General features: G+C 62.9%; 1 protein-coding gene across 1 annotated transcript; it reads right to left on the reverse strand.

Moving 5' to 3' along the window:
- Positions 1 to 3,750: 3,750 nt before the first annotated feature.
- NGFR (nerve growth factor receptor) lies at positions 3,751 to 15,396 on the reverse strand. Its single transcript, XM_051803536.1, has 6 exons — positions 15,268 to 15,396; positions 11,662 to 11,803; positions 7,483 to 7,842; positions 5,501 to 5,744; positions 4,611 to 4,771; positions 3,751 to 4,052 (listed from the first exon to the last, which is right to left on the reverse strand). Exons 1-6 carry the CDS (start codon positions 15,307 to 15,309, stop codon positions 3,751 to 3,753), a joined length of 1,251 nt encoding a protein of 416 aa, XP_051659496.1. The 5' UTR covers positions 15,310 to 15,396.
- Between the last annotated feature and the right edge of the window lie 7,908 nt (positions 15,397 to 23,304).

The raw sequence follows: 23,304 nt of genomic DNA on the forward strand, positions 1-23,304 counted from the left end.
CCTACCCAGGCAGAAACCCTTCACCCCCCGCTCCCAGCTCTGCTCCTTTCTCCATTCCAGCCTCCTTCCCAGGGGAGGGTGGGGATTAAGAGGAAGCAGATTAAGCCCTAATGGATTGATTGCAATTATTTTCCCTTGTTTATCTGCAGGACCGTGTGGGAGCCCGAAGAAAGGAAAGGGAATGTTCTTTCTGCTCCTCATTAGGGCTCCTGCTGGAGAGCAACCCAGGGCAGCCAGAGATAAAAGCAGCTACATCTGAGCCCTCGATTTCAGGGTCTTGGAGACCGGGATGTGTAAATACTCTGTGTGTAAATATTGTGTGTAAACACTGTGTGTAAACACCGTGTGTAAACAATGTGTGTAAATATTGGCTAAACCCTTCTGTCTGCAAACCCACACCAGTCCTGGGCAGAGCAGCTCCAACAGCAGCCCTGGCAGGTCCCAGCTCCCTTCACCCCCGTGTCCCACCTTCCCCAGGGACACCCCCCCTGCCAGGAGCTGCTGGAAGTGCTTTGGGATGAAAACCAACCTCCTGTCTGGGGGGGTTCCCTCCAGATTTGCCCCGTGAGTATTTAGCATCCGAAAATCCCCCCTGTGCCCCTTGTCCTACCCGGAGCTGAGCCCTCCAAGCCCTTCCTGGGCTCCTAAAAACTTGTTCCCACTTAAATAAATCTCCTGGGACTGAGATTTTCGTGTGGGATCCCAGGAGGCTGATCCTGCACTTTGGATGCAAAGATGACAAAATGAGTGGATTTGAGGCTTTTAATGCTCTTTTACAGCAGCTGAAGAGACTCAGAGGGGCCAGAGGAGGAAGCTGCCTTCTTTTTTCCATGGTTTTTCCCGGGATGCTGCTGTGCAGAGCTGGATAAGCCACAGGAAGCTCCCGCCACGTTCCTGCAAAACCCTCCTGCACCAGAAAACACCAACCTTGACATTCCCACTGCTGACAGGGTTCAAACAGGAGGATGGGGAGGGAAAGAAGGAAAAAGGCCCATCCAGAAGGCTCTGAGGGCCTATTTCCAGTCAGGGATTCCCAGGTTTTCGGGAGAGGAGGAAGAATTGAGGACACACCAAGGTAGGGATGCTCTTTATTGGCATCTGACGGATACACAAGGACACCTCCCCCCCACCCCGTGCATCACCCCCCTCCTCATGCTGCTCACCCCCACCCACACCCCCCAAAATCCTCCTACAAGGGCTACTCTGCACCGGGACACTTCCTAAGGGACCAGCACTGGGACCAGGGCAGGGGTAGGCGGAGGAAACGCTCTTTGCACACCAGGAAAGGACACGGGACAGACCCCCCAGCACTGGCTTTGGCTTGGCTTTCCCTCCTCGCTTGGTTTTGTCTCATCTGTTTTATTTTTATTTATTTCCTGCCCCCGGGGCTTCCCCCCCCTGCCCCGGCTGCTCTTTGGATGCTGAGGGGATTTTTTGTCTCCCGTTTCCTCAGCCCTGAGGAAATCCCTCTGCCATGGCATTAAAACCTGAGAGCACGTCCTGAAGAGAAGCAGTTCCCGGCTGGAGAGGGATTCCCAGCCGGGCTGGGCTGTCAGGATGAGCCAGGCAGTCTGTCCTGCTGTTCTGGGTTGATGTGGGTGCTTCATCCCGCTCGCCCTCAGTTCGTGTTCGAGTCACTTGGCCCAAAAAGGGACCAGTGGAAACAACCTGACGATAAAAATTCCTCCCCGAGCATCCCTGGGGAGGGATGGGGCTGGATGGGGCTGGAAGGGGCTGGATGGGGCTGGAAGGGGCTGGATGGGGCTGGATGGGGCTGGAAGCAGCCGGAGCCCCAGGTGGGGGGCTGCAAACCAGAGTCGCCCCCCGCGAGCAGGGCTGCAAATCCGGGGCGGTTTCCTTGGATTTCGGCGGTGGGGGAGGTTTGGGGCAGGTTTGGGGCTCGGGTGGGAGCCTCCCAGCCCTGCCAGGGCCGCTTCCAACCGAGGGTTCGGCCGCAGGGGCTGTTCCTCCGCAGGGATCTTCGCTCCTCTGCTGCCCCAGGGCAGGGAGTGTGGAACATCCTGGAACATCCCATCCTGCAGACCCGGATCCAGCCTCTGAAGAACTCCCACAAAGCTCTTTGAAGGACCTGGGGGCTTGAGTCCCCTCCATGCAGGCCCCAGTCCTTCAGAAGACACCGAGCTCTCCCTCCCTTCCCGGCGGCTCCAAATCCTTCCACGTTCCCAAGTTTGTCACGGACCTGCTGCAGTGACTTTCGGGGTGTTTTGCTGATCCCCGTTGAGTCTTTAAGGCCAGAAACGAGGTGGGACCGAAGGCTTGGGCTGGGAATGCTCCCCTTGGAGGCAGCCGGGCTGTGAGGAAGAGGGAAGGGCTGGGTGGGATCGTCACCCGTGTCACACGTGGGAACATCGAGCGGGGAGGAAAACAACACCACAGTATTTACAAGTCTCGCTTATCTCCTTGAGGAGAGGAGGAAAATCACCCTCTGCCTTCAGGAAAGAGTCTCTGGATGAATCCAGAGGCGAAGGAGGGGCAGCTCCCCTGGCAGTCCTTCCTCCGTGGGAACCTCCTGGTGCTCCGGGCAGGCAGGAGGCCACGGCTGTGTTGGGATCATCTCCCGGGACCTCGGGGGCAGCTCCGGGGGGAAGAGGATCTCCAGCATCACCCAGGAGTGGGCTGGGAGCTGATATGCCAAAAAAACCACCCTCCCAGCTCCAGAGAGGTGAGGGAGGTGAGCGCTGTCCCCTCCCCAGGGCACAGGGAGGGGCTGGGGTCACCCAGGGGTGCACGAGGGTGGGCAGTGCCTGCTGAAGGACCCTCAGGGGCGATTCTGAGCCCCCTGCACAGTGCTGGAGGAGGAGGAGCCCTTACAAGGGGGTCCCTGGGCCGGGAGGGACAGGAGGGACAGTGCAATGGTGCCAGGGTGGCTTTGCCAGGGACACTGGGGTGGGGGGAAGGATGAGCACAGCCCTTTTATCACGGCCCTGCAGCAGGCAGGCACTTTTTCCAGCCCTTTAGACCTTCAGTGTCCCCCCCAGAGTGTGTCCATGGGAGCTCCAGCGTCCCCTGCAGCCCCCCTGGGGCTCCCCCCAAAACCTGCTCCAGGTGCTCCTCACCGGGACCAAACACCCCTGGAGCCTGGGGGGCTGCACCCCCCAAATTTCACAGTGTAGCCCGGGCTGCTGCTCCCCCCTCGTAGGACCAGCCCCCAAATGCTGCTACAGCAGCCCCAGTTCCCTCCACCCCTGCCCTTCGCCCGCGGGTTGGGGGGGAGGCAGCTGGATTTTAGGGGAGCAGGAAAGAGAGGCTGGGCCAAGGAGGAAGAGGAGAACTTGGAGCCCCGAGAACTTGGAGCCCCGAGAACTTGGAGCCCCAAGGAGAACTTGGAGCCCTGAGGAGAAAGGGCTGGAAGGGGGCAGAGGGGAGAGGGCTGGGAGCCTGCTGCTCCCTCCTGTGTCCGTCTGTCCGTCCATCCAGCCTCCAAACAGCCTCAGGGGGCTGCAGACGGGATTTGGGCGTGGAGAGGGGCTGAGCCCCCCCAAAAAAACCCCCTCAGGGGCTGCCGGGGGGCGGCAGTGGCGGGAGGGGCCGGTACCGAGCCCGGGAGCTCGGAGGTCCCAGTGCCCCCAGTGCCCCCAGTGCCCCCAGTGCCCCCAGTGCCCTCAGTGCTGCCGACCGGGGGGGCCCGGGGCGGCCCCGCTGCCCCCCTGCCCTCCCCCCCGGGGCCGGGGAGGGCTGGAGGGGCCCGGGGGGGGGAGGGCTCCCCGCGGGGCCGCCCCGGGCCGCCCTTCAGACGGGCGAGGTGGCCGTGGACTCGCTGGCCAGGCTGTCGGCGATGTCCCCGCGCTGGATCTTGCGCAGGGCGGCCAGCAGGGCCTCCAGGGTGGCCGAGTCCTTGGAGGACCAGTGGGCCAGCAGGGCCCGGGCGGGCGATTCCTCGCGGGTGAAGGACTCGATGAGCTCGTCCTTGTAGCCCAACTCCCCCGCCAGCTGCCTCCAGGGCTCCTCGGCAGAGCTGCCCAGCAGCTTCTCCACCTCCTCCTGCTTGCCCGGGGGAAGGCTGGCGTACAGGGTCCCGTCTGCCTTGGGCGCTGGGGAGGGGGAGAGGCGTTAAACCCACCCCAGGGTGCCCCTGCCCGCCCCAGGGCTGCCCCTGCCCACCCCGGGGGTGCCCCTGCCTGCCCCAGGGCTGCCCCTGCCCTTCACCTCCAGCTCTTCTGAGGGCAGGGAACACTTAGAACAAAGGAAAACTTCCCACGTTCTTTTAAAGGTAAAGAACATTGATACCGAAGGGAAAGTTTCCACCTTCTTTTAAGGGTAAAGAACATTGGTGATAAAGGAGAACTTTCCAAGACTGACTGCACTTGACTGATTTTCATCCGACTGACTGGGCCGATGCCCCTGCCCTGCACGACAAGTCCTTTTAAGGCTAAAGAATATTGATAATAAAGGAAAACTTTCCAAGTTCTTTTAAGGTCAAAGAACAGTGATAACAAAGGAAAACTTCCCATCTAATTTCTGAATGCCACAGAGGGGATTTTCTCCCCCTTCCACTTGGTTCTTCCTTTCCCTCCCCTCTCTTTGTCTCTGGCGAGCAGTGCAATGCCTGGTGGGTTTAAATCCCCATTAACTCCCAGCCCCAGCCCTACCTGGCCCCTGGGTGCCCTGGCCGGGGGGCTGCTGGTCGTGCAGGCTCTGGCTGTCCACGGAGATGCCGCTGTCGCTGTGCAGCTTCTCCCCCTCCGGGGAGGGGGTTTGGTTCACGGGCCGGTTGTTGGCCCCCTGCTTGTTCTGTTTGCAGTTGTTCCACCTGGGGGGGACAGGGGCAGGGAGGTGACATCCCCTGGGATCGTCCCCCTGCCCCGGGAGCAGCGTTTCCCCTGCAGCCTCTGGCTCAGTTAAATCAGGATTTACGGGGGCTGAGTGGACATCGAGCTTTTGGGGAGCCCCAAGATTCATGTTTCATCTAAAATTCCACAGAGCACAGCGACTGACGGGGCGGGAAAGGCTCCAAACCACCGAGAGCAGCCTCAGAACAGACCCAACCTCGTCCCTCGGTGCCACCCCTGCTGTTTTTTGGACACTTCCAGGGACGACGACTCCACCTCCCTGGGGGAAAGTCCCTTGGCAGGACCTGGTCCTTTCCACGGGGATCCACTGAGAAAACCCACCCTGGGGGTGCCCCCAGCCCGGGATGCCCACAGAGCCACCGAGCCAGCCCCGGCTTGCCCTGCCCCAGGGCTGAGCTGCTGAGGGAGATGGGCCCTGACACTGCCAGGGCGAGCAGGGGCAGGGACAGGGGCAGGGGCAGGGAGAGGGGCAGGGAGAGGGGCAGGGAGGGCTCCTCCACACCCCCCTGCTGCCATCAGCCTCTCTCCTCCCTCAGCTGCTCTTTCCTCCTGGATTTTTGTGACTCCAGCTCTACCCCCCAGCCCGGTGCCCCCCCTCCCTCCCTCCCTGCCGGTGGCAGCTCCAGCCACAGGACATCCCCCGGGGGGGACACAGTGCCCGTTTTCCCCCCCCCCAGGCCCTGCTGTACCTCTTGAAGGCGATGTAGGCCACCAGCCCCACCACCACGGCGGCCAGGATGGAGCAGTAGACGGGGATGAGGTTGTCGGCGGTGCCGCGGCTCACCACGGGCTGGGAGCTGCCCACCACGGTGGTGCCCGTGTCTGCCGGGGTGCTGGGCAGCCCCTCGGGGCTCAGGGGCTCCCTGGTGCTGGGCTCGGGGCTCTCAAAGCCCACCAGGGACGGGGGGGGGGTTGTCCAGCGAGGGTGGAGACCTGGGGGGGGACAGATGAGGACAGGGACAATATGAGCAGGGTTCCCTTCCAGAGGCTGGTGGGGGTGACACCTCCCCCCATCCCCATCCCCAGGACAGGCCAGAGCTGTCCCCTGCCTGGGGGTGCCCGGGTGATGCCCATCCTGATGGCTGGAGTGGCCATGGCTGTGCAAGCCCTTTCCCAGCACGGGGTTTGCTCAAGTCCTGCAGCTCTTCCCCCCATGGAGCCCCAGGGTTCCCACTGCTGCTCCCAAAACCCAGGGAAGCAGGCCCAGCTGCCTCCCATCCTTGCACATCTGCACCAGGACCGGTGTAAGGTCCAGAGAGCCGGGTCCATCCCCTCCCAAAACCCGGCTCTGCCCCTTTCCTGGCCCCTGCCTGCACCCCCACCCTGCCAGGGAGTGACCCCGTTCCTGCCACACCCAGGTGTGTCCCACGGGGAGAGGGATCCGTCCTGGCTTGTCCCAGGGAAACACCCTCACCTGTGGCTGCCCCAACCCAGCCCTGCCCGGGTGTCAGCTCCATCCCAAACCCCCATTCATCCCAAACCCCTGTTCATCCCAAACCCCTGCTCATCAATGGGGGCTCATCCTGTGCCCACAGGCAGCAGGTCCTGTGGGGCTGAGCCAGCCTGGCACTGAGGGAGCTGGATGTGGCTGGAATCATGGTGGGGGGCTGGAATTTGGTCCTGCCAGCCCTCCTGCCACATCTGGTGAGGGTGGAGCTGGCACCTCGCTCCGTCCTCGAGTGAGGATGCGGCTGGTGGTGAGGATGTGCCCTCGGTGGGCACACGGCACTCGGCCCTGTGATCCCCCTGCCACCTCTGCCAGCCCAGCAGGATGGGGAGGGTGTCACAGCAGGGAGCTGGCATCCTGCCCTCCACCATGGCCCCCGTCCAAGTGAGGACTGCCCTGGTGCCCCAGCAGGCGCTGGCATCCCGCCCCTGTGCCCTCTGGCATCCCGACCCATCCAGCCCCCTGTGCCCTCTGGCATCCCGCCCCAGCCAGCCCCCTGTGCCCGGGGCCGTGCCAGGGTGACAAAGCTGCCCCTGTGCTCCTTGACTTGTGGCTCCATTTACTCGACCCCTCCCGGGGAGCAGCCCCGGCCGCCCTCGTGCTGTGACCCAGCAGTGCCCGGGACAAAGCCCTTTTCTCCCTGGCAGGGCTGGGGCAGGGGATCAGCGGCTGCTGCCCAGGAGCCGCTGGCATTCCGCTGGCATTCCCGGCTGGAGCAGCCCTGGGGCTCCCTGTGCTGCTGGGGCTGGCACGGCGGGGGCTGCTGCTGGATGGTGCCCTCTCTTTCTCCTTGGCACCGAACCCTCCTGGGCTGTGGGGCTGGATTCCCCAGTGAATTCCCAGGGGAAGCCCACCAGTGCCAAGGTCCCTCCCTGCTGGAGGCTCGGGCAGCAGCGGGCACAGCACCTGAGGCTGGGGAAACTCTCGCTGTTCCTGGACACCAAAAGCCCCCTTGGATCCGCACAGCAACGTCCTGCCGGGAGCTCAGCCCCTGGGAAGGGCCGGACAGACCCTGGGGTGGGCTCTGGGAGGGACAGGAGGGCTCGTGGAGAGGGTTGGGAGCTGCAATTCCCGAGGGATGGAGCTCTCAGCTGGACACCGGGGTCCCCCCGTCTGAGCCATGGACACACCCCACCTCCCGAAGGGAGACCGAGGCAGGGAGCGCTACAATGAGCCCGGTGACCCCCCATCCCTCCTGCTCCCCCGGCCCAGGCTCCTCCTCACCCCTGCACTCGGCGTCCGACACGGGCGTGCACTCCTTCACCAGCACCTCGTTGTCCTCGCAGGTCGTGCAGGGCAGGCAGGGGTCCACGAAGTTGGCCTCGCTGGAGAAGGTGCCCTCGGGGCACTCCTCGCACACCGTGTCCTGCGAGTCCTTGCAGGGGAACATGAGCCCGAAGCCGACCCCGCAGACGCGGCACTCCCGGCAGGCCCCGCTGGCCTCGTCCTGGAAGTAGCCGTAGGCGCAGCGGCAGACGGCGTCGTCCGACTCGACGCAGGGCGCGGACATGCTCTGCAGCCCCAGGCACTGCGTGCAGGGCTTGCAGGGCTCCGTGGCGCTCACCGTGTCCGAGAAGGTGACACCTGCGGGGCACGGGGCCGGGCAGGGCGGGCACGGCGCGGGCACCTCGCCCCCGGAGCCGGCTCTGCCCCCGCACCCACCGCGGCCGGGGTCGTATCCCCACCTCCCCTCTGCCCCTGCTCCCTCTCGTGTCCCCCTCTGCAGCTCCCCCAGCACCTCCAAGCGTCCCCCAGGCTCCGTTGCCCATTCCCATTAACCATTCCCACAGCAATTCCCAGCTCTGGGGGGATCCAGGACGGGATGTTCCCCTACATGTGCCCACAGGGATCCAGCCCGGGCACGGCTGGATGCTGCCCTCGACTGTTCCACACAAAACCAGTGTAAAGGAGGTTTGTTTAATTCTATATTGCCTTTCTAGGATGTGCTGTTCATCTGTTTTGTTGTATATGTGGCACTAATTTAACACACAGGCCTGTGAACCAACCCTTGGTGTTCCCTCTTAGGGGCTGGGTTTGGGGTTACGAGGAAACAGGAGGCCTAAATATCTCGTTTGCCTGTCCAGGGGTGCCCCTCCCAGTCCTCAGTGTCCCCAGGCGAGTTCCCTGCCCCCAGTCAGAGCTTCATGCCTATATCTGACCTCCTGATGGGCCCTGTGGGCCTCCCACAGCCACCCCTATATCTGACCTCCTGCTAGTCCCCACAGCCATCCCTATATCTGACCTCCTGATGGTCACCACAGCCATCCCAGAGCCATCCCAGAGCCATCCCACAGCCATCCCACAGCCACAGCTGCTCCTCAGCATCCCATCACCTTCTCCTCCACATCCTGCCCGGGGGTCCCTCGGGACATCACACCCCCGTTGTTCCCTCCCTGGCCACGTGTCCCCGGGCCGGGGGTGTGATGTGACAGGAGGTGACAACACTAATTGCTGACTCTCCCTGACCCCGGGGCTTCTCGCTCTCTGGTTTCATCCTGTAGGACTGACTGCCGGGGAAATCAATCCCCCTCCCTCCCTCTGCCCGTTCCCAAAGGTGTTGGAGGATATTTTTAGCCCAGGAAGCCGGGTCAGCTCCGTCCTGGAGGGCACAGCTGCTGTCCCTGCCTTGGCTGCTCCCATCGATCCCCATCTTCCCTCAGCCACAATGCCAAGGGGAAAGTCCAGCCTCCGGGATGGAGAAGGTGCAGGGGAGCTCAGCCCCAATCCCTCTGCTTCCCTGCTCCTGGGAAAACGATCCAGCCACTGCCTGGATCCTCAGTGACCCGCTCATCTCCCAGGGATGATCGTGGACACGGCAGTTCCCACCCTCAGAGCCATGGACGAGCTCAGGGCAGAGCTGGCCCGGGCTGTTCCGAGATAGAAATGGGACTGAAGGTCCTGATCCCTGGCGCTGGGCGGGATCAGAGGGATGGAAGTGCCATCCCAGCCCCGGCAGCTGCTGTTTTCTTGGCGTGACTCAGCTGCACAAAGCCCGTCACAGCCGCGACGTTCCCGCTCCCAACACCCAGGGCCTGTGTTGGGGTGTCCTGCCCCTCTCCCGAGGCCACCCCTGGAACTGCAGGGATTGCAATTCCCTGGAATTGCAGGGCAACAGGGAGCACAGAATCACAGAATCATGGAACGGGCTGGGTTGGAAAGGCCCTTAAACCCCAGCTCATCCCACCCCCAGGGACACCTTCCACTGGGTGAGGTTGCTCCAAGCCTGGATTTGGACACTTCCAGGGACGGGGAAGCCACAGATTCACTGGGAAACTTGTTTTTGGTGCTGTTGGCCCTGTTCCCACCCCAGGGGGGGTGTGAGCAGCCCCCGTGCCCCCGTGCCCCCGTGCCTCTGTGCCCACCCGGGCGAGCGGAGCCGGAGCAGCGCCGGGAGCGCCGGCGGCACACGCAGCTCCCATTAACCTGGGGCTCATCCCTCACATTATCCTGAATTATTGATGGGCACCATTAGAGCGGGGAAGTGGCCAGGAAAGGCTTTCGGCTGAGTGGGCACATTTGCAGTGGCAGGGAAGGTATCTGAGCTGAGCAATTACAGCCCAGATTCAAACCGGGCCCCCCCAACGGGGAGGGATAAATAAATCATGAGGCAGCACTGGCGGGGCTGGAGAGGCTGGGGGGCAGAAAATCGGGATAAAATGAGCCAGTGGCCACGGGGGCTGACCCAGGGATTGTCTCTCCCCTCCAGCCCCTGCAGGCTCTGGATGCTTTGGTTGGAGCGAATTTATCCCAAACAACCCGGCTGGTGAGTCGGGAACGTGTCCAAGGGAGGCAGCCCGGGGTGGAGGTGGGGATCCCACAGCCCTGGGCCGTGCCCACATTCCTCCAGCTCAGGCTGGGTGCTGTGCCAGCACTGGGGCTGCCTCCACCTGCCCGGCCTCGGCAGCGGGATCCGGGATGCAGAGGGAAGGGGAATGGGGGATCCTGAGGCCTGGAGAGCGGGACAGGGAGCCAGGAATGCCAAGTCACCCTCTGGATTTACATCCCCTGGAGCCCGAGTCTGACACCCTGGGCAGCTTCCCTGGGGTTTGTCTCTCCATGACCTCCACGTCCTCCAGGAAGGGTGGAAATTCCCTTTATCCCATAAGCTCCCAGAAAGAAATCAGGGAGACAAGCCTGGAAGGGCAGGTAGTGGGAAAAGGATGGGAAAAGGACCCATCTGAGCATCCCCAGGAGTGCAAAGCCCCCCTCTGGGCTGGCAGCCCTGCAGCTGGGGCGACATCCAGGATTCCCTGACATCCAGGATTCCTGTGGGAAGGGCTGGGGGGGAGGGATGGCACAGTGGGTGCCCTGGCACCCCACAGCAGGATGGGCCTGAATTCCCAGGGTTATCCTGCCCAGCAGCCCTGAAACTGCAGCCGGGTGGGATCGAGTCCCCAAGGCCAGCGGGATCCAGCCCTGGGGGGGATCCAGCCCTTTGTGGGATCCAGCCCTGCATCCAGGGGGGATCCAGCCCTTTGTGGGATCCAGCCCTGCATCCAGGGGGGATCCAGCCCCCCCAGCCAGTCTCAGGGAGGGCAAGTGCCGTGCATCGATTTTGCAGGAGAGCTGAGGTATTTTTAGCCCTGCCCTGTCCCTGCCCTGTCCCTGCCCTGTCCCTGTCCCTGCCCTGTCCCTGCCCTGTGCTGCTGCTGCTGCTGCTGCTGCTCTCCTTACCCAGCTTCTCCCTCCCAGCACACACAGTGGGAGGGGGGTTCTGGAGGTAAATACTGGCATGAGCTGGGAGTTGGGGACATCGAGGGGAAAACAGGGCTGGGAGGGGTCTGCAAAGGTGCCTGGGATGAGTGGGCTCCAAAACAGGGAGAGGTGGGATTGGCAGGAGGTGGGATTGGCAGGAGGGGGGATTGGCAGGAGGGGGGATTGGCAGGAGGGGGGACTGGCAGGGAGGGGGGATTTTCAGGGCAGGTCTTTGGGGAAAGGCTGTCTGTGACCCTCCTGCCAGTGCAGAGGCCATGGAATCCTGGAATATCCTGAGCTGGAAGGAACCCCCAGGGGCCATCGAGTCCAACTCTGCACACGACCATCCCAAAATCCCACCCTGCCCCTCAGAGAGTTGTCCAAACACTCCTCGAGCTCTGGCAGCCCTGGGACCACAGCCTGGGGAGCTGTTCCAGTGCCCAACCACCCTCTGGGGGAAGAACAGGACTTTTAAAATTAATTCTTTTCCTAAACCCCTCCTGACACAGCAGATGGGAGGCCTGGGAAGGCTCCCAGGAGGGAAAGAGGGTGCACTTGAGGAGGATCAAGTACCTGATAATGCTCCTGCCCCCCCAGTGCCCCCCCAGTGCCCCCCCAGCCCCCGTGGCAGCCCCTGGGGGCTCTGTGGGTACTCCCAGTGCCCCCCCAGCCCCCGTGGCAGCCCCTGGGGGCTCTGTGGGTACTCACTGTCCAGGCAGGGCTCACACACGGTCTGGTTGACCCCGCAGGGCTGCACCACCCCCTCGCCCAGGTTGCAGGCTCGGCAGCACTCCCCGCTCGTCGTGTACATCTTGGTGGAGCACTTCTCCTTGGAGCCCCAGGAGGGATCCTGGGGGAGAGAACAGAGCCAGGACACGGCTCCTGTTATAACAGGGCAGGTGGGGAAGTGACACCCAGCAGAGTCCCCGCTCTGGGTGACATCCCACACCACACACAGCTCTGCAGAGAACCGACCTCCCTGTGCCAAACCCACTCACCAGGAAAGGCCCTGCTGGATTCTGCAGCTGGAAGGAGGCAGGAAAGCCCCCAGGAGGGTATTTTGGGGGGTGATGGGGGCTTTTCCCCCCGGTTACAGCACTGTTTGTTCTTATCTCTCACCTGAGCCGTGTCCCCCAAGGACACTTTGCCACCCTGAGGGGCTCAGCCCTTCCCAGCCCGGGGAAAGGGAGAGGGGAGGAGACCCCGGGAAAAGGGGGAGGGGAGGAGACCTTCCTGCCACAGAGGAGGGTTTGGAGAGCTTGGGTGGCAGCTCTGCAGCCCCGGATCCCGCGGGGACCAGAAACCAGGAAGGAAAGGAAGGCTCGAAGGGAGCACCAGGAGCTGCAGCGACATTCCCACCTCATGGAAGTGTCTCTGCTTATAAAACCTGCCAGCACAGATGGAAGCCACAGCCGTGCCACGAGCCACCCTGCAGAGGCACTTTGCAGCCCAGGGAGTGGGGACCCGATCCCCAGAAACTCCTCTTGGGGTGCAGGAGGCGTCTCTGCCCGGCCACCGCCGAGATGCTCGCGGGGGTTTGAGCTCTTCCAGGGCCCCTTTTTCTCCCTGTGCTCATCAGCAGGTGCTTTCCAGGGCCGGCCCATCCCTCTGCCAGCCGGCTAAGGCCGATTCTGGGGGGGAAGCGGCTCGGAGGAGCTCCCCTCCCCGCGCATCTGGACGCCTCGTCAGCCCGTTGGCCGCCTCTCCCCGCACAATGCGGCGTTCTGAACCCGCGGCGCATCAGCCGCCAGCATCCGGCCGGGCCGAGACAATGGAGCGCCAATTATAGGCATCTGAATGACAAACTGCTCCAATTACCCCGCGCCGGAGAGCCCGCGCTCCCCTCCCCGCCGCCGCTCCAGCCCCGCTCCAGCCCCGCTCCAGCCGGGCAGGCAGGAGGGATGTGCCGAGCAGGGGGGCTCCCCAGCACCCCCAAATTTCCGCTGGGATGTCAGTCCGGGGGTGAGGAGGGGGTTGTTTTGCAGCGGGGGGGCCACACGCGTGTCCTGGGGGGCAGATTCGGCTCCGGGGGCTTCGGAACCGACCCGGCTGGAGCCCATCCCGCTGCCGGGGGGGTGTCCCCGCCCTGGGGGGGGGGGGTTGCCCGCTCCCACCTCCTCAGGGATGATTTTCCAGCATCCCGGCGGGGCCGGGGGAGCAGCCGAACGTGCCTGGCTATAAATAGTGCCGGGACGCCGCGGGCAGCGCAGCTGGGCCGGCAGATCCAGCTCTCCCACGCCGCAGGCAGCTGCGAGCTGTGCCCGCGGGGACGGACCGGGCCACGCTCCTTCCTCTGGGCGACACCCGGACCCCCCAGAGACCCCCCCGGCCACACGTGCCCTTCCCAGGAGCGGTCAGTGCCACCCCCCTGCCCCTGCCCCCCATCCACGCTCCCAAATGCTGCGGGAAATGCCACTTCCAGCCCCAGGTGCTGCTCCCCCCCCCTCGCTCTCCGCCTTTCCCTTTCGCTTCTGAACCCCCCAAAGATTAACGCGCTCCGAAAGGGCACCTGGACCGCGTTAGCTCGCCGAAATGTGTCTGTTATTAACACAACTCCTGTTGACAAAGCCGCAGGTATTAACACCATAAAGCATTTTGACAGCTGGGCCGGGGAGGGGGCACGGGCGGAGGGCGCAGGCGACACCTCTGTGAGCCCTTAATTGCTTTCGAAGCCGTGTCGGGGGGGCAGTTGTGTCCTGGCAGGCACAGCTGGAGGAGAGGGACGAGGAGGGAGCAGCTCGAAGCGGGATTTGGGCACAGCCCCGGAGCCCTGGCACCGCAACCCGCCCCGGGGCGGGGAAGGGAGGGGATGCTCCAGCTGGAGGGGAGCCCGGCGGCGAGCCTGGATCCGAGCTGCCCCCGAGCCTGACAGACGGGCTCTGCCGCTCCTGGCGAAGCATCCCGTCTGGGAAAGGCCAAGCCCCGGCCCCGAGCAACCCCGAGGGTTGGGCAGCCGAGGAAGCCACGTGTGAGCTCGGCGGGTCCGGCTCGGCGGGACCGGGAGGGCTCTGCCCCCTCCCCTGCGGGTACCGAGCCCCGCACAGGGGCTGCCCGGGCTTTGGGTGGTCCCGGCGCCGCGGGCACAGCTCTGGGGGCACATCTGGACGTGCCCGGGTGAGGGACCGCGGGGTCCCAGCAGGTGTAATGCCGGGGGCGATGGCTGAGCTCAGCCCTGAGCCAGGGCAGTGGCCGGGGAGGTTTGGGGGACACAAAACCCGGCCCTGCAGCAGCTGATGGGGGGGCTGCGAGGTGGGTCATTCCCTGGGGGCAAATCCTTTGACTCCATATGGCTGGACAAGAATCCCTCCTTGTCTTTCCTGCCACGAGCGTCCCGGGGGAAGGAGACCCTCCGGCCAAGCTCTCTCCCCTCCTCAGTCTCCGCGTGAAGCCGCCAAAGCTCCTGCTTTAATATCCTGCCCGAGGGGTGTCCGGCTGCCGAACGAACCCCCCGGGACCCCCCTCAAACCCTCCCCCAACAAAAGCCCTGTTCCTGCCCCAGAAGGGGGGTCCAGCCCCCCGCGCCCACCCGGCCGCCCCACTCCGGGCACTCCCCTCTCTCCAGGCCCCCCCCGTGCCCCGAAGTTTTCTGCCTGCGGCACACGCCGAGGCTGTGCCCATCGCAGGGCTCCGGCGGGAGGAAGGGGGTCTCACCCTTTGCTCTGGGAGAGTTCGGAGCCGGGAAAGTCTAGGACAGATCTGGGGGGCCGTGGGATGGCGGGACATGAAGGCACTGGGGGGGTGGGTGGCTTCTCCCCCGCTGACCGAGGGCTCTGCCTTCCTTTTCTCTCCGGGTAAAAGGGCTGGCAGAGCCCTGTGCAGCGGGGGCAGAGGGGCTGTGGGACCCCCATCACCAGCCACCTCCCCGCGCCCCCTCCCTCCTCATCCCAAGAACTCCGCCTGGCACTGCCGCTGCCTTCCCGCTGCCCCCGGGACCTCCCGCCCCGTACCCCCGGGGCTTCCCATCCCGGTGGGACCTCCGGGACCCTTCATCCCACCCCCGCCTGGTGCCTCCGGGACCCTCCGCGCTGTCCCCGAGATGCTGCTCCCGGTACCTCCGGGACCCTCCAATCCACCCCCCCCTGATGCCTCGGGGACCCCCCATCCCGGTACCGCCGGGACCCTCCATCCCACCCCCAGTGGTGCCTCCAGGACCCTCCATCCCACCCCCAGTGGTGCCTCCGGGACCCTCCATCCCACCCCCGCCTGATGCCTCGGGGATCCTCCATCCCGGTACCCCGGGACCCTCCATCCCACCCCCGCGGGTGCCTGCGGGGACTGTGGGCGCTCCCCCCGGGACGCCGCTCCCGCACTCACCGCCGGCAGCAGGAGCAGCAGCAGCGGCAGGAGCCCGGCCATGGTGCGCGGGGGCGGCGGGGACCCCCCACCCGAGAGCGGCTGCGGGGCCGCGACCTCCCCCCCAAAAGCCGGTGCGCGGCCGGGCTGCCCCTGCCCTCCCTCTGCCGCCGCCGCCTCGGCGGCAGCGAGAAAAGGCTGCAAGTCCCTCCTCCTCCTCCTCCTCCTCCTCTCCGCCCCCGGAGCATCACGGCGAGCGGCCGAGCCCGCACCTCCTCCGCCGCCACACAAAGCAGGGCCCCCCCGAGCCCCCCCGGCCCCGCCGCCCTCCCACAAAGCGCTCTCGGGGCGCGCTCGGCTCTGTCCGGCCGCGGCTCCTCAGCCCCTCGGCTGTTCAGGTTGTTCACGCCCTTCCCTCTGAATCCATTCACCCTCCCCTGCTGTCTGTCCGTCCGTCCGTCCGTCCGTCCATCCAGCTCTCCGTCCCCCCCCAACGCCCACGTCCGTCCGTCTGTCCCTGTCCGCCGCTCCCCGTCCCCTGGTGGGTTCCTTGGTGACAGTGCAGCCCCGGGGAGATGCTCCGTGCCTGGGCTGGGGTGTCCAGCTGCTGGGACAAGGAATAACCTCCCCCTGGACTGGGGACATCCCCAGGACTCAGATCCCAAGGTCTGTCCCAGCCATCCGGGTGACAGAGAAGCTCCCAACGGGATCCAAAGTTCCCCTTTGGACCAAAAAAAAAATAAAAATCCATATTGACGTCCTTTGGCTCCTAAAACTCTCCCTGTGTGCCCTCTCCTTTGTCCTGGAGCTTCCAGCTTCCCTGGGAAGGCTCTGCCTGCTGTCCCTGCCATCCCAGACCCCACCGAGATGGAAGCTGGAGATGTCAGGGCTCGTCCCTCGTCCTGCCTTGCTGTGTCAGCACCGGGAATGCTCCTTGTGGGGCTCCCTGGAACAATGCAGGGGGTTTGCTGGTGGCCCTGGCCAAGGAGGGTGGCTGGGGATGGCCCTGTCACACTGTCACTGCTCCCGGGGAGGCTCCGGGGGGGGACAGAGGAGAGACCTTCCCTGTCTGACTCTGGGTTTGGCCTCGTGTCCCTCTAACACAGGTGCTTCCTCACCCCCCAGGCTCTGCAGGTGCTTTTGGGGTCCCCAGAGCGATGTTCAGCTCCAGCATTCCCAGCACTGCAGCCACTGGAGCCCCCCCAGCTCCCCGTGACCCCCCGGGATCCTCCCCTGGGTCACAGCTCCCCGTCCAGGCAGCAAAGCACCCGGGGCTCATCCCAGCTCAGCTGGATTTCCTCTGGAAAAGCCACTTAGTGACTCTCCAAGGTGCAGGAGGTTGGCTGCCCCCACCCAGCCCGTGCTGCCCTGTCAGGGAAGGGCTTCAAGGAGTTCCCTGAGCTTTTCCATGAGACTGAACCGGAGCCAAAGCTGCCGTTTGTTCTCAGCACGGACAGGCAGGAGCACATGTGGGAGCCACATGGGGAAGGGATTCCCGGCCAAAAAGCCAGGCTGGGGCCGGGGGGGGGCGGGGGCAGGATGTGCTGGGGGGGTTGGGGGGTCGGGATGCCCACCTGGGGTCGGGATGGGCAGCGAGAGGCCGAGCATCCCACTCCTGGCTGAGCATCCCACTCCTGGATGAGCATCCCACTCCTGGATGAGCATCCCACTCCTGGCTGGGCGGGAATGGGACACAGGGCAGGGCTGGCCCAGCGGGGGAGCAGCCGAGGGATCCCACAGTTCATCTGCCACAGCGAGTGGCAAATCCAGCTGTTTTCCTTGGACAAATCCCCCCTCTCCTTCGCCCTCCCTCCCGCAGGGTTCGGGGCTGTGGATCCACGGGGAGAGCACGTGCTGGGGACACTTTCCTAGGGGAGCAGCCTCGCTCCCCAAGCCTGGTGCCAGCGTGGGAATCATCCCTGGAAAGAGCCGGTCCTGGAGCTCGGCTGTGCTCCACGTGCCGGGCCGGCAGCCAGCCAAGGTAAGTGAAAACTTCTGCTCCCACCCCCGGCCCCCCCGCGGCTCCTTTGCTGAGGGGGCTCCCCGTCAAATCACACCCGGCACTTCCCCCCTTCCCAAAAAAGGCTGTGGCCCTTCCCCGGCTCCACGAGGCGACAAAGAGCCCATTAAAAGTCTGCTTGGAATTCAGACCAAAGGCTCCAGGGGTTTATTTGCTGGGGGAGCATCCTCCGGGCTGCTGGGGGGGGGGGATGAAGCTCTCGGAGTGCTGCAATTCCTGGGAGCCCCCAAAAACTGCCTCCACCTGCCCTTGGCTCCGGAGCGGGGCCGCTCACGCCCCCAGGGGGGCTCGTGGCCATCAAGGTGGCCCAAAATTGGGTCCCAGTGATGCTGCCATTGCCACTGTGCCACGGTGGGATGATCCACAGGCACTGGCAGAGCCGAGAGCGGGTCAGGGAGAGGGTTTGTGCTCGTAAGAACAAAAAGAAGCTTCCATTGATTTTTTTTGTTGTTGTTGGCTCCCGACCTCCCTCCGGGCTGGGGGGGTCATGCATGGAGGGGTTCCCCCACTGGAGAGGCTCCCAGCTGCTGAGCTGCCTGGGATGGAGCCGGCTGTGCCCCGAACAGGGCAGGTTTAATGAGCAAAACCCCCTTTGCAGCTCGGTGAAATCCTGGGCCACGTCCCTCTCCAGAGCAGCATCCTCGGGATGACTCTCACCCCCTCGTTATCCTCCTCCAGGCTCATCCAGGCCTTCCCACAACCACTTCCAGAGGTGTCCAGGCAAAGCCAGGTGATGCCTCTCCCCGCTCCTGCCACCCCCAGACAGAGCAGGAGTTAAACACTCGGGGCCAGCTCCAAGTTTTTACTGCTTTTACTCCAAAGCAGAGGTAATTACCTTCCCGACAGAGAGACAGACCAGTAATGGGAAGTTATAAATAACGATGAATAAATAATACACGGTGGGAAATTGTCCTCCTGCTCTTCACAGCCAGGGCTGGGAGCACAGAGAAGGGCCCGGGGGGAGCAGAAGGGCCCTGGGAGCAGGGGATGGGTCCTGATCCCCGTCTGCTCCAGGGGAAGGGGACCCTGCACTGCCCTGGTCTTGGGGGGAAAAATCCCTTCTGAGGGGGAAAGGGAGGAAATTCAGGGTGGGAATCAGGCTCTGGGTTATCTCACTTCACTGGGAGCCACTGGAGTGTGGCACAGTCTCTGTGGGATGCAGAGGGATTCGTGGCAAGAAGGCACCTTTTGGATAATCCATAATATCTTTTCAAGGGGGGGAAAAAAAAGGAAGAGGAAAAATCATTTGGTTTGAACTCTCCAGCCCAGCTTGGCCAGGAAATCTGCACCTTGGGCCACTGGGCAAGAGCCCAGCCCGTGTCTGGAGAGCAGGAATTGAGGGTTCCCGTGGTCCCCAGTCCTCTTGGGGTTCTCCTTGGGATCGATGGGATTCAGGCACTTAAAGCCTGTCAGGCTGGAGGGCGAGGCCAGGCAAGGGGCACGTCCTGTGCTCCCACCCCTGCTCCGTGTCCCTGCCAGCTCCAAACCCGGGATGGAGGGGTGGGAAGATCAGCTGCTCCTGGAGCTGCAGTTCCAGAGGGATGGGAAGATCAGCTGCTCCTGGAGCTGCTGGAAATCCTCCCCGGCTGGAGGGGAACCAACGCCGGCAGAGTCCGGCCCGGCCGCCCACGGAGGAGTTTTACCATTCAGGGAAAACTGTTCCCTGGATTCCCGCAGGGAGGGACCGTCCCTGACCCCTCCCACTCCTCCCTTCCCCCTGTGCCCGCTCATCCCGGCTGGGCCTGGGATGCAGCCCGAGGGAAACGGGGGTGCTGGGGAAAATCGAGGGGTTATTCCTGCAGGGATTGGGGTTCAGTTATTCCCGTGGGGATGGGGTTCAGTTATTCCCACAGGGATGGGGCTCAGTTATTCCCACAGGGATGAGGCTCAGTTATTCCTGCAGGGATGGGGTTCAGTTATTCCTGCAGGGATGGGGTTCAGTTATTCCTGCAGGGATGGGACTCAGTTATTCCCGCAGGGATGGGGCTCAGTTATTCCCATGGGAATGGGGCTCAGCTGGAGCACAGCATCCAAACCAGGTGGTTCAGGTGTTTCCCTCCTGGCTAGGGGTGGGAGATGACCCCATTCCCACACTGGCATCTCCAGCCCTTTGGACACACCCGGATGGACACAACGGCTGGTGCTGGCACTGCAGGTGGATCAGGGCAGGATGAATCCCAGTGGGGGGGGACTGCAGGGCTCAGGGACACGTGGGACACATGGGACACATGGGACACGTGGGTTTGGGCCATCCCAGTGCTGTCTGGGGGCTCCTGAGCACAGATGTCACTTGGCCATGGCCCGAAATCGCTGCTGGGGGAGACTCAAAGCTCCCCAAAGCACAGCTCCAGGGTAGGAAGGAGCCAGCACTCCCCAGCCTCACAAAACCCCCCTGATTTCCACTCCTACCAGAGCGTCCTGATCTGCTTTGGATTACACTCCTTGATTTCCACGCCTGATTCCTCCCGACGCCTCCCTCCATCCCCCTCCCCTTCCCCTGCTGATCTCCAGCCCGACAGCCCCGCCGGCCCTCCCTTCCCTCTTCCCTTCCCTCTTCCCTTCCCTCTTCCCTTCCCTCTCCCCTTTCTTCCAGCAGCTCCATCACCCTGCCTGCTCACCCTGCCTGCGCCGGGGGGATTCACGGACCGAGCCCCGGGTCCTTATAAGGACCGAGCGAGCGGAGGAACCTCCGGCGCTGTCCGGGAAACTCGATCCCTCCTCGGGATGGAGGCGGCAGAACCAGCCCCCGCTGCCCCCCCCGAGAGAGGAGCCAGGTTTTGAACAGTCTGAAACAACCCTGGCAGGGCCAGGCAGGGGAAGGGGGAGAGAAAACCCCCTCCTCGTGGCCCAGATCATAAAGGACATAAATATGTCGGCGGCAGCAGCATTATCAATATTTTCCTGCTTAGGGTATCGATTGATTCCACACGCCAGGGGCAGGGCCGGCTTTCTTCTCACCAGCCTGGCTTTTGGGAAGTGATTGATTCGGTTTTGTTGCTGATGGATCAAGAATTCTGCTGCTGGGAGGAAATGAATGTCAAACCTGCCGTGGCAGGAGCAGGGCAGGGGCTGGGGGGGAAGCAGCACTGGGGGAGGAGAGGATTCTTCTCCCTTGGCTTTTTGCTGGTTTTTGGTTTTAATTCAGGGGTGGAGATTTATTTTAATTGCTCCAGTGCTTAGGCAGGATAAAATAAGATAAAAGGAGCTGATAGAATAAGACAGGGATAAACAGAATACAATAGAATTGAGATAAATAGAACAGAATAAGACAGAATGTAATAGAGACAAATAGAAAATAACAGACTCGTTCAGTTGGAAGGGACATAAAACAACCATCTAATCCCACTGTGGGATATTTTTCCAAGAGGTTTGGAGTGTGTGTAGCCCAGACAAGACCCAATGGGATTTTTTGGCTCCTTTTTCCCTTTTCCCAGCGTCTGGGCCACACCAAGCAGGGACGTTGTCGGTGGCTGTGCTGGAAATTCCACCTGCTGGGCCTCAGTTTCCCCCTGTGTGAGCAGGGCAGCTGATCCCTGTAACACCTGGAAATAATTCCCCAGTACCTGGGAAAACAAGGTGTTTATTCGCCGAGTGCTCGGAGACACCAGGATAAATCAGGGAATATCCTGAGCCGGGAGGGTCCCCCAGGGATCACGGCGGGAAGTTCTCTTGGCTCCCAAAGCCCCCCAGGGTCGGGAGCATCAGCTGCTGCCCCACCTGCCCTTTGCACCGGCTGCTTCCCACGGCCCGGCCCCATCCCGGCCCTTTTCCGACAGCAAGATCCATGGATGTGACCTCCCCCATGGATGTGACCTCCCCCACCTCCCCCCGAGGCTCGGGGGGCTTTAAATCACCCTCATTTCCCCTTCCCGGCAGCGCCGGCAGGGGTGGGGGGGGGGTCCCGGCCCCTTCCTGGAGCGTGCCGGGATTTCTGGGAGGCTGATCCAGGCGGGAGCAGCTCCAGCAGCGCCGGGGAGGGGGATGGCTGGAAGCTGCTGGGATGTGCAGGGTGGGATGTGCCAGGTGGGATGTGCAGGGTGGGATGTGCAGGGTGGGATGTGCCAGGCAGGACGTGCCAGGTGGGATGTGCAGGGTGGGATGTGCCAGGTGGCTGCTCCAGCCCCTTTAATTCCCGCCTCCCCAGGCAGCCCCCACGTGCCCAGTTCGGGTTTGCTCCCGGGAAATCTTCCCCTGAGGGGGCTCAGAAAGGATGAAATGGCCCATCCCATTCCATCCATCCCATCCATCCCATCCCATCCATCCCATCCCATCCCATCCCATCCCATCCCTCTGGGAGGGCACCCCAGAGGAACCCCAGAGCTGTTCCAGGTCCAGAGACCCCCGAGGCTCCTGGCTCTGCCCCGGGGAAGGTGGGAAGGCTGGAGCTCGGAGCCTGCTGGGTCCTTCCCGGAGCTCAGCTGGATGGATGTGGTTGGGAGAGGTGCATTTCCATCCATCACCCCACAGCGCTCAGCGGGGTCAGACTCCCGGGAATAACGGGAGAGGGGCTTCTCCCTGCCCTCCAGGCTCGTTAATACTCCTGCAGGGAATAAATCTTCCAGGAGGATCACTGGAATGAGGCTCTGCTGCAGCAGGGAGAGCGGGGCACTGGTGTGGACTGGGCAGACTGGGATGGTGCCTCTGGAGCGGGGCCGTGGGATTTTCACCTCCCCTGGGTGGGATTTTTCACCTCCCCCCGCGTCTCCAGAGCCTCTTCCCAGCCCCCGTGCCTGGCTCGGGAGGGAGCTCATTTCCCAGCGCGCTGAGATGATGAGGGAACTAATTACTGCCTTCGTTCCTTATGCAAATCAGCCACCGGCCCTCGGAACAAAGCCCGGAGCATCTGCAGGAGCGGGCTGGGAGCGGAGCTGGGAGCTGCCCTGCCCTCCCATTCCCGCTGGGAGCTGCTGGGATCATTCCCTGGCTGGTGCATCCATACGACATCCACAGGTATCCATGTGTGTGACTCCCACACTCCTTCCCTGGCTGATCCAACCCAGCTCCTGCCCCTGCACTTCAATCAAACCATTACCATAATGAATCAAATTACAGTTAATAAATCCAATTATAGTTATTTTTATAATTACATTACCGTCTTTTACAAAGATAGTATTTTATTTATATTTATTTATATTCTTTTCCATAGCTTATATTTATTTATAATTGTACTGCCTTATTCAATCATATCTATTTATACTTATGGGGAGGGGGGTAAATTAACTGTTTCCCAGTGGGAAACACGGCGGGAAATGGGAGGTTTGGTGGGTTTTTTGGGAAGTCACCTGCCCATACAGAGCAGAGCTAAGGATGGGGAGGGTTCACTGCAAACCCTCTGCTTTGAAAATCGGGTGAGAGTTTCCCAAAGGCCGGGGAGAGGAAGATCAATTGGATCAGGATAATCAGATCGGGATGAGCAGCTGTCCCTGCGCCTCCCAGACCTGCTGGAATTCTCCCCTCAGTCAGTAAACAAGGACAAGCACGGGGAGGAAACTGGGAAAAGCAATTTTATTCTGCCTTCCAGAAGGGTTTGTAACGAGGTCCAGAACACGCCAGGGATGTGGAAAGGCAGCTGCTGTTTGCAGGAGAGGGGGAGCAGCAAATCCAGCCGGGAGGGCAGGGCCGGCTCTGGGATCAGCATCCCCTGGGCTCGGGGGTGGGGGTTAAAAGGGGATGGACACGGCTCGGAGTGGGCCTGGGGTGGATCCTTTCAACCCCTCAAGGTGTGAGCACAGGGCTGGTGACCCAGAGATCCTGGGATCTCCCAGGTTTGGTGACCTGGAAATTCCTGGGATGATTTCAGAGGGGTCCCAGCTCGGGATGCACATGGAGGTGGGTCCCTCAAGGTGTGAGCACAGGGCTGGTGACCTGGAGAGTCTGGGGGTGATTTAGAGGGGTCACAGCTCTGGATGGACGTGCAGATGGATCCCCAAGGTCTGCTGACTTGGAGGGGTCCCATGCTGGGCTGGGGAGCTCTGCCAGCCCCAGGGGATGCTCTGCCAGCCCCACAGGGTGTGGAAATGCGGGTGCAGGAGGCTTTA

This window comes from Manacus candei, unplaced genomic scaffold (assembly GCF_025592945.1).
Source record: "Manacus candei isolate 608988 ecotype Guabito, Panama unplaced genomic scaffold, ASM2559294v1 h1tg000058l, whole genome shotgun sequence".
NCBI classification, from domain to species: Eukaryota; Metazoa; Chordata; class Aves; order Passeriformes; family Pipridae; genus Manacus; species Manacus candei.